This window comes from Garra rufa, chromosome 24, assembly GCF_049309525.1.
Source record: "Garra rufa chromosome 24, GarRuf1.0, whole genome shotgun sequence".
Classification (NCBI taxonomy): domain Eukaryota; kingdom Metazoa; phylum Chordata; class Actinopteri; order Cypriniformes; family Cyprinidae; genus Garra; species Garra rufa.
Genome location: NC_133384.1, coordinates 14,475,899 through 14,490,785, shown reverse-complemented (window position 1 = coordinate 14,490,785; position 14,887 = coordinate 14,475,899). Strand labels below are relative to the sequence as shown.

The 14,887-nt window shown below is 35.0% G+C and overlaps 1 protein-coding gene across 1 annotated transcript; it reads right to left on the bottom strand.

Moving 5' to 3' along the window:
* Nucleotides 1–3,020: 3,020 nt before the first annotated feature.
* Nucleotides 3,021–8,624, bottom strand: LOC141300173 (uncharacterized). The gene is made up of 4 exons (XM_073830506.1): nt 8,332–8,624; nt 8,017–8,246; nt 7,212–7,214; nt 3,021–3,433 (listed from the first exon to the last, which is right to left on the bottom strand). Exons 1-4 carry the CDS (start codon nt 8,622–8,624, stop codon nt 3,324–3,326), a joined length of 636 nt encoding a protein of 211 aa, XP_073686607.1. The 3' UTR covers nt 3,021–3,323.
* Nucleotides 8,625–14,887: the final 6,263 nt, after the last annotated feature.

The following is a 14,887-nucleotide window of genomic DNA, read 5'->3' as shown; positions in this document are numbered from 1 at the left end:
AGCGGGTTTGCAAATCATTCGCTTTAGAGCGGAACTTTGAAGTGGGTTCGCAAATCTTTTGCTTTAGATCAGAACTTCGGAGTGGGTTTGCAAGTCTTTTGCTTTACATCGCAACTTTGTAGTGTGGTCTGTGAATCATTTGTTTCATATCAGGATTTTGGAGTGATTTTGTGAATTGTTTTTTCAGATTTTTTTTTTTTTTTTTGAAAGCCATTCATTTTCGAATTTCAACCACTGGTAACAGTTTTTTAAAAGCGTATAGAGATGGGTGAAATGGAGCTTTTCAAAATTCGGAATAGGTTACCATTGCATCACAAAATGATTCACTGTTTCAAAGCTCTCTAATCGGATCACGTATCGCAGATTTGGAACTTCACGTAATATGAGTCATTTGATTCAGATCGGAACTTCAGAGCGGGTTTGCAAATCATTTGATTTAAATTGGAACTTTGGAACGGGTTCGCAAATCTTTTGCTTTAGATTTGAACTTCAGAGCAGGTTTGCAAATCATTTGCTTTAGATCGGAACTTTGGAGCGGGTTCACAAATCTTTTGCTTTAGATTGGAACTTCGTAGGGGGTTCATGAATCTTTAGCTTTAGATCGGAACTTCAGAGCGGGTTTGCAAATCATTTGCTTTAGAGCGGAACTTTGGAGCGGGTTCACAAATCTTTTTGTTTTAAATTGGAACTTTGGAGTGGGTTCACAAATCTTTTGCTTTAAATTGGAACTTTGGAGTGGGTTCACAAATCTTTTGCTTTAAATTGGAACTTCGTAGGGGGTTCACAAATCTTTTGCTTTAAATTGGAACTTTGGAGTGGGTTCACAAATCTTTTGCTTTAAATTGGAACTTCGTAGGGGGTTCACAAATCTTTTGCTTTAAATTGGAACTTCGTAGGGGGTTCATGAATCTTTAGCTTTAGATCGGAACTTCAGAGCGGGTTTGCAAATCATTTGCTTTAGAGCGGAACTTTGGAGTGGGTTCACAAATCATTCGCTTTACAATGGAATTTTGGAGCAGGTTCACAAATCTTTTGCTTTAGATCTGAACTTCAGAGCGGGTTTGCAAATCATTTGCTTTACATCGCAACTTTGTAGCATGGTCTGTTTCATATCAGGATTTTGGAGTGATTTTGTGAATTGTTTTTTTTTTTCAGATTTTTTTTTAAAAGCCATTCATTTTCGAATTTCAACCACTGGTAACAGTTTTTTAAAAGCGTATAGAGATGGGTGAAATGGAGCTTTTCAAAATTCGGAATAGGTTACCATTGCATCACAAAATGATTCACTGTTTCAAAGCTCTCTAATCGGATCACGTATCGCAAATCATTTGATTTAGATTGGAACTTCATGTAATATGAATCATTTGATTCAGATCGGAACTTGGGAGCGGGTTCGCAAATCTTTTGCTTTAGATCAGATCTTTGTAGCGCGGATCACAAATCATTTGTTTCATATCAGAATTTCAGAGTGATTTCACGCATCTTTTTTCTGTCTTTTTTGTTTTTAAACAGTAAAAAACATCAAACCATTAAGGCAGTACAGCTGTGGAAAGAAAAAAATAAATAGTATACACAAATCCCTTAAGAAAATGAACTGTGGTTTTACTATAATAAAAGTGTAGTAGATCAAATTAAAAGACATTCATTTTCAAAAGTGCTTTAATCGGATCACATATCGCAAATCATTGGATTGAGATCAGAACTTGGGAGTAGGTTCGCAAATCCTTTGCCTTAGATCAGAACTTTTTAGAGTGGATATGCAAATCTTTTGCTTTAGATCAGAACTTCGAAGCGGGTTTGTGAATCTTTAGCTTTAGATCGGAACTTCGGAGCAGGTTCGCAAATCTTTTGCTTTAGATTGGATCTTTGTAGTGTGGATCGCAAATCATTTGTTTCATTTCAGGATTTTGGAGTGATTTCGCGAATCTTTTGATTTAGCTCGGAACTTCGGAGCGGGTTAGCAAATAATTTGCTTTAGATCGGAACTTCAGAGTGGGTTTGCAAATCTGTTCCTTTAGATCTGATTTCCATAGCGTGGATCATAAATCATTTGTTTCATATCAGGATTTCAGAGCGATTTTGCAAACCTTTTTTTTAAACAGTAGAAAACAGTTGTGAAAGTATGCACAAATACAAATCCCTTAAGAAAATTAACCATGGTTTTACTAAAATAAAAGTGTAGTAGACTAGACTTTGTAATACTTAAATCTTTAGTAGTGTACTTTAATACTTTGCATGTGCTTCACTTTATTTTTGCCATTTTTAATTAGTATTTTTATTTATATATTTCTCTTTTTTTAGAATTTGAAATAGAAGACATAAGTGAGATCTCTGATTGAAGTCCTTGAAAATCAAAAAAGTAGTGCTTGAAAATTAATTGAAAGTCCTGGAATTTCATTGTACAGTATCTGTACAAACCTTGAAGAATACACAATCTTTCTGAAAAAGCATGTTTTTTATTATTATAGAAAAGTGCAGATTATAAGTACAGGGTTTTATGTTGCAGTATGGGTTTATACATCATTCCTGGATCATTTTAACACATCCTTTTATGCATCATTCATGCAAATGAAACCAAAAAACACACTACTGTTCAAACGTTTGGGGGTCTTTAACATTTTTAGGGCTTTAAAAAGCCTTTATCTGATCAAAAATACAGTAAAAACAGTAACATTGTTAAAAGTTTTTTTTTTTTTTTTTTTTTTTTTTTTTTTTCATTTTAAGCAATTTATTTTTGTGATGCTGAAAGCTGAATATTCAGCATCATTACCCCAGTCTTCAGTGTCACACGATCCTTCATCATTCTAATATGCTGATTTGCTGCTTTAGAAAATACTTTGTTTTCAAGATTCTTGATAAATAGAAGGTTTTAGAAAAACATTTATTTTTAAGTAGAAATCTGGTTATTTGGTTATTACTTGGTTATTTTTTCTCCTTGATAAATATAAAATCTGTATAAAACCTTACTAACACCAAACTATTAAATAATAGTTTGGGGTTAGTAATGAAACTTTATATAGTTAACATTCTGTGTAGGTAAAGCTGTCCCTGATGAAGAAATGTATGCTGAAAATTCAAAAATTATATTCTAAAATACAAAAGTAGCATGAGATTAAAACCTCTTTTTGTAGCATACTACGCAAAAAAACTTTAGTTACACTGCCACATAGAATAAGTAAAATGAATCCTTTAGTTACAGCATATCGCTTAGAATTTAGACTGTTGTGCACCAGTTTAAAACGCCCAAAAATTGATATTGGAAGAGTCTTCTGTGTCATCAAAGGTGTTAGATTGCTTTAGCCTCACTGTCAAACATCTTCCACTCACTTTGTGATTGGCAAGTCTTGTTTTTCTTCTGTCTTCTGCCATTTGGACTTGGACTCTGACATTGTGTCCAAAGCCACAGTCATTTCCACCGGCTGGAGTACATTTTCTGGTGGGAAGCAGAAATATTCTTTGTCATGTTTGTGTATTAGGATATTTTTCTATGCATCAGATTTCCACGACAAATTCTACACACAAACCCGGAAGCCTTTGAGGTTGGAAAAGGGGTATGTTGAGAAATAGCGCCAACATCAAACGCTCAACACACCCAAAGGACAGAGTGCTGAGTGTGCGAATACCAAACGCACTTACTCAGCAGCTGTGAGCGTTATGTTAGCTCACCTCACTGATCTGCAGGTGGCATCTGTTAGCTAACTGTCAGGAATGGAGCGTTATATTACTGCAAGCCCTGACACTGTGGCCTAATGCAAACTGGCAGACTGAAAAAACTGCTGATAAAATTCACTGTTGTAATTAAGTGTGGAGATGAAGTATTTGTGCAATGAAAGTCTGCAACAGCATACTGTGAAATCTGTTTGGTTACATTTAAATCGGGTCTTTATGGTTACTCTTTCTTGATTATTCAGTGTTTATGTAGATTTTTCAGTTTGTATTTTGCAGATTTCATGTGTGCTGACAAATTATTACTTAGTTTAATTTAGTAAATCTGTTTGAGAAATTACTTTGTTACCCACATGCCAGAACAAATCAATCTGAGCAGCCAAAAGCCACTGCAGATACCATCATCTTAATAAGCTTTGAACAGTAAAATCCAGAAAACGTCACGCAGTTGCATTTTATTGGGCTGCATATGCAGATACCTTGAGAATTTTACTGCAGTGTTATTTTAGAATTACTTGTATACTATTAAAGGGTTTATTAATATCTTTGTTTTTATAATGAGTTTTAATTTCAGTAGTTTTGTGTTTTACATTTGTTTAATGATAGCATAGTAATCAATAAAAATAAAAGAAGTCCCCTTTAATTCTATGCTGCAGGTTCAAAACAAGTTAAGCTGCATTTTGTCGATTAACAGGCAATAATTTAAGTTTCTTTATGACTTTAATATACAATGTAAAGTGCATGTATATATGGAACAGGGCATTTCAGAAGATTTAAAAACTATTATTTGCAGCTCATATGTTTGTATATATATGTACATATATATAAACTTTGTATGGAAGCCCCTTTCCGCCACTCAATAAAAATAAAAAAAAGTTTAATGTGACTTGTTATTTTGCAATTGCAAGTTAGTATCTCGCAATTCTGACTTTTTTCTTAGAGATGCATAATACAAACTCACAATTGTGAGTTATAAAGTCAGATATAAACTCACAATTCTGATTTTTTTTCTATTTTGCAATTCTGATTTATAACACACAATAGCGTCAATTTTGAGAACATATCAGTCTTTTCCCCCCTCAAAACTTTAAAACTCGCAATTGTATATCAAAATTCTGAGAAAAAAAGTCTGAATTGCGAGATACTAACTCGCAATTGCAAGCTTTTTTCTCACAATTCTGACTTTATTCTCGCAATTGTGTTTATATTTGCAATTCTGAGAAAAGTCATAATTGAGTATATATCACACAATTTTGACTTTATAACTCACAATTGTGAGTTTGTCACGCAATTGATTTTATAACTCGCAAAAGCGAGTTTGTATCACGCAACTCTGACTTAGTAACTCACAGTTGCAAGTTTATATGATGCAGTTCTAACTTTATAACTCACAATTGTGAGTTTATCCCACAATTGACTTCATAACTCGCAATTGCAAGTTTATATCACGCAATTCTGATTTTATAAATCACTAATGTGAGTTTGCCACGTAACTGACTTCATAACTTGCAATCACAAGTTAATATCATGCAATTCTGACTTTATAACCTGCAGCTGAGATTATATCACACAATTCCGACTTTATAACTCACAGCTGAGTTTATATCATGCAATTCCGACTTTATAACTCGCAGCTGAGATTATATCATGCAATTCCGACTTTATAACTCACAGCTGAGTTTATATCATGCAATTCCGACTTTAAAACTCGCAGCTGAGATTATATCACGCAATTCCGACTTTATAACTCACAGCTGAGATTATATCACGCAATTCCGACTTTATAACTCACAGCTGAGATTATATCATGCAATTCCGACTTTATAACTCACAGCTGAGATTATATTATGCAATTCCGACTTTATAACTCACAGCTGAGTTTATATCATGCAATTCCGACTTTAAAACTCGCAGCTGAGATTATATCACGCAATTCCGACTTTATAACTCACAGCTGAGATTATATCACGCAATTCAGACTTTATAACTCACAGCTGAGTTTATATCATGCAATTCCGACTTTATAACTCACAGCTGAGTTTATATCATGCAATTCCGACTTTAAAACTCGCAGCTGAGATTATATCACGCAATTCCGACTTTATAACTCACAGCTGAGATTATATCATGCAATTCCGACTTTATAACTCACAGCTGAGTTTATATCATGCAATTCCGACTTTAAAACTCGCAGCTGAGATTATATCACGCAATTCCGACTTTAAAACTCGCAGCTGAGATTATATCACGCAATTCCGACTTTATAACTCACAGCTGAGTTTATATCATGCAATTCCGACTTTATAACTCACAGCTGAGTTTATAACTTGCAGTTCCGACTTTATAACTCGCAGCTGAGATTATATCACGCAATTCCGACTTTATAACTCACAGCTGAGTTTATATCATGCAATTCCGACTTTATAACTCACAGCTGAGATTATATCACGCAATTCCGATTTATAACTCACAGCCGAGTTTATATCATGCAATTCCGACTTTATAACTCACAGCTGAGTTTATATCATGCAATTCCGACTTTAAAACTCGCAGCTGAGATTATATCACGCAATTCCGACTTTATAACTCGCAGATGAGTTTATAACTTGCTGTTCCGACTTTAGAACCTGCAGCTGAGATTATATCACGCAATTCCGACTTTATAACTCGCAGATGAGTTTAAATCTTGCAGTTCCGACTTTATAACTCGCAGCTGAGATTAGGGCTGGGCGATAATTCGATAACGATAATTATCACGATATAGATTTTTATTTTTTTTTCCTCGATAAAACGATAATGACAGTTCGATAATCGCTCGATAATGTTTACGCACTATGCACAACGCTGCGCAGGCATTTTGCAGCCTGCACTTCCGGGTGCCGCACGCAGTATTTCGTTTACAGCCACAGGGCTCTACAGTGCAACCATTTCACACGCATTTGCGACTAAAAATTAGTACGTGCACCATGTGCGACTGACCTGATCAGTATATTTGTGTTTGCGCTCAGCGGAGCTTCAAAGGTTTCTACGTGTTTTTGCAACGTTGAGTAATTGTATCACAGACATATCTCACAAATCCTTTCATAAATAAAGTGTAGAGAAAGTGTAAATAAGAGACTGATTATACAGTATAGACAGTGTCGTTGATTATAATAGAGCTTTGTGATATCGCGAACTAAGATGAGTGACAGCTTTTAATAATTTTTAAGGGAGTTGGTAAATGACATTGATCTAATACAGCAGTTAAATAAACAAGAAGTTATTATTAAGTGACTTACATTGACTGACTACAACACTATTGCCTGATTTTCCTTTATTTCGTCGTCAAAAGTAATCTGAAACAAGTCACAACTGCGCGCATCTCCATTCAAACACAGCGGTGTTTCGTTTATGAATGAAACGTGCGTTTTCAAGCGAATCTAGTGAAATGATTCAATTTCCCATTCATAAAGACATTCACTTGCTTTATTCCCGAATGAACCATCCGTTCGAACGAATCAAAAGAATGATGTGATTCAGTAAATAAATCCGAGTCTTGGCGACACCTGCTGGCAGATCTGTTCAGTTATTTAAATCTTTAATATTTCTGTATTCAAAATTTTATATTTTAATAAACATTTTATATTTGAATAAACATTAATCTCAACATGAATCTATGATTTTGATTGCACTCATGTCACCCCTGAGCCTCATTAAACATATGAAAAGGTAAAAACAAAGGTAAAAAAAAAAACAAAATTCCCCTGTAAATCACTTTGAGGAGTCAAATATCACCTCATAATAGGAAGGCTAATTTTTAAAGAGTTTTGATTATTGTTTAGAATGTGCTCCTAAAATTTTGACTTTGCACAAGTGCTCCTAGCAAGAAAAGTAAGCATAATATTGTAGATTTGACATTTATCGTGATAATTATCGATATCGACTGATATGAAAAAAATTATCGTGATTTTTTTTTTTTTTTTGCCATATAATCTCAGCTAGGGCTGGGCGATATCACGCAATTCCGACTTTATAACTCACAGCTGAGTTTGTATCATGCAATTCTGACTTTGTAACTCGCAGTTGTAAATTTATATCAAACAATTCTGACTTTATAACTTACAGTTCAGTTTAAATCATGCGATTCTAGTTGAGTTTAAATCATGCGATTCTAGAGTTCTGGGTTATTAATTATTATTATTATATTAGTAAGTACAAGTCAAATGTGTAACAAGGACACCTTAAAATAAAGTGTTGCAGAGTTTTTTTTTAAGTTTTATTTTATTTAACATATTGATAAAGTAGGTAAAGATGGTAAAATTGAATGTTGTTTACCAGTTAAATGTTGTTTTAGCTCCTCTATATCCCCACCTGGCTGTGTGTGTCTCCACGGGATAATGTCCACCCCGCTTTTGCAGAAGGAGCGATCGGTGTGAGACTCGGTGCTGTAGAGAACCTCCTGATATTGACGTTCTCCTGGGTGTTGTGCTTTCACACGCACCTCCAGCACAGTCACCTCCTTCTCCTTCAGTTTCCCAGACTTCCCCTTCACCCGGGTGCGCTTAGTGTCCACCCACACCACACGCTCCTTGACCGCTGATCTGAGTACACATGGAGATATCAAGACATTAAAGGAATATATCACCCAAAATGTACATACAAATGCATCTATAAGTCGGAACTCACTCTTCGATGCCGAGGTCAGCAAGTGTGGTGTTCAGGAAGGGAAATGCCTGCTCATGGTTCAGAATCTCAATTGGCAGGTGCACACACATTGGTACTGCCCAGTCCAGCTCGGCTCGGAGCATTTTGTCATTGGTTGGGGAGTTTAAGGGCCCGTCTCCATTCACCTGCTTCTCCTGGGGCTTGACCCCATGCTGGACCTCTGGATCTTTATCCTGGCCTGCCAGCTTGACACTGGTGTCTTTAACTGGCAGCTGTCGATCGTCTTTGTTTTCTTTCCTGTCGTCTATGATCATTGGGTTGATTCCTTTGATTCCTCTCTGGTTGAAATGATAACCCTGATCTCCTCAATTCAGCTTTTGTTTTTCAAATTTGAGGTCCAATCAAACCAGATGTAGATAGCAGTCTACTCAGGTGCTTCTCTCTGTGCTGTTGGATTTAGTTGGTGTGAAACACTGGGGAACATTCAGAGGTCCAGTGGGGATTTAAATGGTCTGTGTGAATGTGTGTAATGTGGCGGTGATGTGTGAAGTTTATTAGTCTGTCAGAGGCTGACAAATTACAGTATGGAGAGTTGTTTATATTATTAAATCATCTTTTCCCTCACCAATGTATGTGTGTGCTATTTAAGTTTAGTCTGTGAACCAACTAACTAACTAGCTCTGAGAGGCTTGTTTAATGCCTCTTTCCCTTTCTAAACTGTTGCACCAAGTCTTGCACCATTTTTTTTATTAATAAAAACAATATTTGTATTAAAGGTAGTATGTAACTAAAAAGTAGTAAGTAACACATTTCGCATAGGCTAAATAAATGTGAGGTTTTTCTTCATGAAATGTTGTAATAATATTAAATAAAAATAAATATGACATTAATGATATTATCTAACTAACAAGCACATTGGGGATTTACTTTATTAACATATCCACAAACCAACTAACAAAATTTGTGGGGTTCCCTTTCATGAAATTTTGCACCAGATATTAATAAATTATGTTCATTTTAATGCTATTAACTAACTTAACTAACTAACTAACTAACTAGACTAACACAGGAGAGCCTCACTTTATTAACATTTGCACAAACCAAATAACTACATTTGTGGGGATTCCTTTCATTAAATTTAGCACCAGATATTGATAACAAATTATGTTGATGTTAATGATATTAACTAACTAAACTAACTAACTAAAACTAACTAGCACAGAGGAGCCTCACTTTATTGACATTTGCACAAACCAAATAACTACATTTTTGGGGATTCCCTTCATAAATTTTTGCACCAGGTATTGATAACAAATTATGTTGATGTTAATGATATTAACTAACTTAACTAACTAACTAAAACTAACTAGCACAGGGGAGCCTCACTTTATTGGCATTTGCACAAACCAAATAATTAAATTTGTGGGAATTCCCTTCATTAAATTTAGCACCAGATATTGATAACAAATTATGTTGATGTTAATGATATTAACTAACTAAACCAACTAAATCTAACTAGCAAGAGGAGCCTCACTTTATTGGCATTTGCACAAACCAAATAACTACATTTGTGGGGATTCCCTTCATTAAATTTAGCACCAGATATTGATAACAAATTATGTTGATGTTAATGATATTAACTAATTAAACTAACTAAAACTAACTAGCACAGAGGAGCCTCACTTTATTGCCATTTGCACAAACCAAATAACTACATTTTTGGGGATTCCCTTCATAAATTTTTGCACCAGGTATTGATAACAAATTATGTTGATGTTAATGATATTAACTAATTTAACTAACTAAAACTAACTAGCACAGGGGAGCCTCACTTTATTGACATTTGCACAAACCAAATAATTAAATTTGTGGGAATTATCTTCATTAAATTAAAAACCAGATATTGATAACAAATTATGTTGATGTTAATGACATTAACTAACTAAACTAACTAACACAGGAGAGCCTCACTTTATTAACATTTGCACAAACCAAATAACTAAATTTGTGGGGATTCCCTTCATTAAATTTAGCACCAGATATTGATAACAAATTATGTTGATGTTAATGATATTAACTAACTAAACTAACTAACTAAAGCTATAACTAGCACAGAGGAGCCTCACTTTATTAACATTTTCACAAACCAAATAATTAATTTGTGGGTAGTCCCTTCATGAATTTTTTCACCAGATATGAATAACATTATGTTGATGTTAAGGATAATAACTAACTAACTAGCACATAGGGTCATTGCTTTATTAACATCTGCACAACCCAACAAAATAAATGTGTGGAAATATCCTTCATGAGCTATATTTGCACCAGATATTAATAACAAATTATGTTGATGTTAGGGATATTAACTAACTAAACCAACTAACTAAATTTCCTTCATGAAATTTTGCACCAACTATTAATAAAAAATATATGTTTATGTTGATGTTAATGCTATTAACTAACTAACCAATTAACTAGCACATAGGAGATTCACTTTATTAACATTTGCACAAATCAAATAACAAAATTTGTGGGGATACCCTCATGAGATTTTGCACCAGATATTAACGTCAAATTATGTTGATATTAATGATACTAACTAAACTTACTAAATTAATTATCACAGAAGAACCTTGCTTTATTAAAACTTGCACACACCAAATAATTAAATTGCAGGGATTCCCTTCAAGATATTTTGCACCAGATATTAATAACAAATTATGTATATGTTAATGATATTAACTAACTAACTAAACTTACTAACTAGCACAGAGGAGCCTCACATTATTAACATTTGCACAAACCAACTATATTTGTGGGAATTCTCTTAATTACATTATACACCACATATTAATAACAAATTATGTTGATGTTAAGGATATTACCTGACTAACTAACTAGCACACAGGAGCCTCACTTTATTAACATCTGCACAAACCAACTAACTTTGCTTGTGGAAATTCCCTTCATGAAATTTTGCACCAGACATTAATGACAAATTATGCTGATGTTAAGAATATTAAATAACTTACTAATATTTAACATTTGCACAAACCAGTAACTAAATTTGTATGGATTCGCTCCAAGATATTTTGCACCAGATATTAATAACAAATTGTTTGGTAATGACTAGTATTAACTAACTAAACTAAACTAACTAGAACAGAGGAGCCTTACTTTATTAACATTTACACAAACCAACTAACTAAATTTGCAGGGATTCTCTTCAAGATATTTTGCACCAGATATTAATAACAAATTATGTATATGTTAATTATAATAACTAACTAAACATTCTAAATTTCAATGTAAATACGTTCACATAGTGCTTCTCACACCAAACAGGTAAATGTTGGAAGTCAAGAATTTTTAGTTTGTTAGTTTGCCTGTTTAGAAAAACATGATGGCATTAACTGATAAGTGATTCTAACCCAACAACATTCTAAGAATGCCCCCCCCCCACCCCTCACCGTCTGACAGGTGATTACTTGAAATGAGAGATTTACTGTCTGCTTACAGTAAAGTGCCACATTTTAATGCCTTCAGAAAACATGTCACCTCATAACTCTGCATGTTCATGATCGTGTGTCTCAACGTGGCCTCTGACCCACTGTCCTCTTTTTCCAGTAATACAAGCTGTTCAGGATACGCAACATTCCAATATGCTGTGCTCACAAATGCTACAATAGTAAATATTGCCCTAAACTAAAATTTTGTGTTTTATTACTTCATACCTTTTAATACACATTACCTAATTATGAAGAGAAAATCTTAATATCAACATGCAGCCACATATGACAGATAATCTGAACATCTTGTTGGGATTCCCTTGACCATGAGTAAGCCAGATATTGAACAATTTCTCACAGATCATCTGAAATTCCTGGCATCTGTGCTATGGGGTGGGATAGTGTTGTCTGAGGACGGTGTGAAGCTGTTGTTGAACGTTCATAGTTTTACGGTGACTCCTCATCTGTATGCTAACTATTGCTTAACCATATATGTCTGTTTGCGTACATCACATCCTCACATTTCGTAATCAATGCAGCAGTGGTTGGCATGGGTTTTATTGTAGCCAGTGGGCTGCTCTGGTTCACTGTTGTTGTTGCCAGCTGGTGTTACATTTGTGATAACTGCTTCACGGCTCTGGTTTAACAGCATGAGGTAAGTCAGGCATGAGATCATGACCCCTATGAGATCAGTGTCAACAAGGCACAACAAAGGGATTTCTGCTGGGAAGGTTAATTACTACAGTGGTCCTTCACTGCCCCCTATGGACTAAAACTGATAAGGGTAATTGATTTTCTCTTCCCCTATACTATTAACTTGTCATTTGACCTTGTAATATTTAATTGAAACATAACTTGATCTTCTGGTGAAACAACAGACTTCTCTCTGTTGACATATGCAGGACTTCTCCAATCAATTACTCCGCCCATTTCTTCTGCCTCTATCCAATCAACAATTGACAATTAAGTACAGATTGTTACAGTGAGGGAAAAATGATTTGATCCCCTACAAATGATCAGTCTATACTTTTACTGGTAGCTTTATTTGAACAGTGAGAGAGAATAGTAACAGAAAAAAAATCCAGTGAAACGTGTGTATAAAAAAAAAAGTTAGAAATTGATTAGCATTTTAATGAGTGAAATAAGTATTTGACCCCTTTGCAAAACATGACTTAGTACTTGGTGCAAAACCCTTGTTGGCAATCACAGAGGTCAGACGTTTCTTGTAGTTAGCCACCAGGTTTGCACACATCTCAGGATGGTTTTTGTCACACTCCTCTTTGCAGATCCTCTCCAATTCATTAAGGTTCCGAGGCTGACGTTTGGCAACTCGAACCTTTAGCTCCCTCCACAGATTTTCTATGGGATTAAAGTCTGGAGACTGGCTAGGTCACTCCAGGACCTTAATGTGCTTCTTCTTGAGCCACTCCTTTGTTGCCTTGGCTGTGTGTTTTGGGTAATTATTATGCTGGAATACCCATCCACGGCCCATATTCAATGCTTTGGCTGAGGGAAGGAGGTTCTCACCCAGGATTTGATGGTACATGGCCCCGTCCATCGTCCCTTTGATGTGGTGCAGTTGTCCTGTCCCCTTAGCAGAAAAACACCCCCTAAGCATAATGTTTCCACCTCCATGTTTGATGGTGGGGATGGTGTTTTTGGGGTCATAGGCAGCATTCCTCCTCCTCCAAACATGGCAAGTTGAGTTGATGTCAAAGAGCTTGATTTAATTTTTTCTCATCTAACCACAACATTTTCACCCAGTTCTCCTCTGAATCATTCAGATGTTCATTGGCAAACTTCAGACGGGCCTATACATGTGTTTTCCTGAGCAGGGGGACCTTGTGGGTGAAGCAGAATTTCAGACCTTCACGTCATAGTGTGTTACCAATCGTTTTCTTGCTTTGAGATCATTGACAAGATCCTCCCGTGTAGTTCGCACCAACTGTTGTCACCTTCTCACCAAGCTGCTTGGCGATGGTCTTGTAGCCCATTCCAGCCTTGTGTAGATCTACAATCTTGTCCCTGACATCCTTAGACAGCTCTTTGGTCTTGGCCATGGTGGAGAGTTTGGAATCTGATTGATCGATTGCTGATGTGGACAGGTGTCTTTTATACAGGTAACACGCTGAGATTTTGAGCACTTTAACAGAGTACTTCTAATCTCAGCCCATTTCCTGTATAAAAGACACCTGGGAGCCAGAAATCTTGCTGATTGATAGGAGATCAAATACTTATTGATATTTATCAATTTATAACTTTTTTTGAAAAACGTTTTTCTGGATTTTTTTGTTGTTATTCTGTCTCTCACTGTTAAAATAAACCTACCATTAAAAATATAGACTGATAATTTCTTTGTCAGTGGGCAAATGTACAAAATCAGCAGGGGATCAAATATTTTTCCCTCACTGTACATTGTGACTTTAAAGGTATAGTTCACCCAAATATTAACATTCTGTCAATTATTACTCACCCTTATGTCGTTCCAAACCTGTATGACCTTCATTCATCTTCGGAAATTATGATTAGATCCAAATTAAGATGTTTTGATCAAATCCGAGCAATTTCTGACCCTGCATAGACAGCAACAGAACTACCACGTTTAAAGCCACTGAGACAAATTCTGTCAAATTCATTCAACATGTTTATTCCATAACTTGAGCACAGCTAAAAACGACAAGCTCGTATATACTATTCATATTCTGTTAAATTCATTCATATTTCTTCCATAACCTGAGAACAGCTAATAAACTTTATAATAATAAAAAACACTTTAATAAAAATGATTAACTTCAAACGTCATCAAACATCACAAAAAGTTTAAAACTTCATAAAAATTCACAAAATATGTTATTGTAATATAAAATTCATTTAACAAGCATGCAACTGCTATGTGAAAATAATTCATAATCATTCTATATTTGTTTATGAATACAAGACTAAAAACTGTCTATTTAAACTGACTTCTGAACTGGCTTAATATATTTTATCATAACTGCGTGTGTGCTCAGCAAAAGTTTAACAGCTTGTTTGAGAGCATGTATGTTTGCACTTATGTGTGTGTGAGT

Coding starts and splice junctions, on each gene's coding strand:
- LOC141300173 (XM_073830506.1), bottom strand. CDS start 8,624: ATGATCATAGACGACAGGAAAGAAAACAAAGACGATCGACAGCTGCCA. Junction 8,247..8,331: donor GCTGACCTCGGCATCGAAGA/GTGAGTTCCGAC, acceptor ATGTGTACTCAG/ATCAGCGGTCAAGGAGCGTG.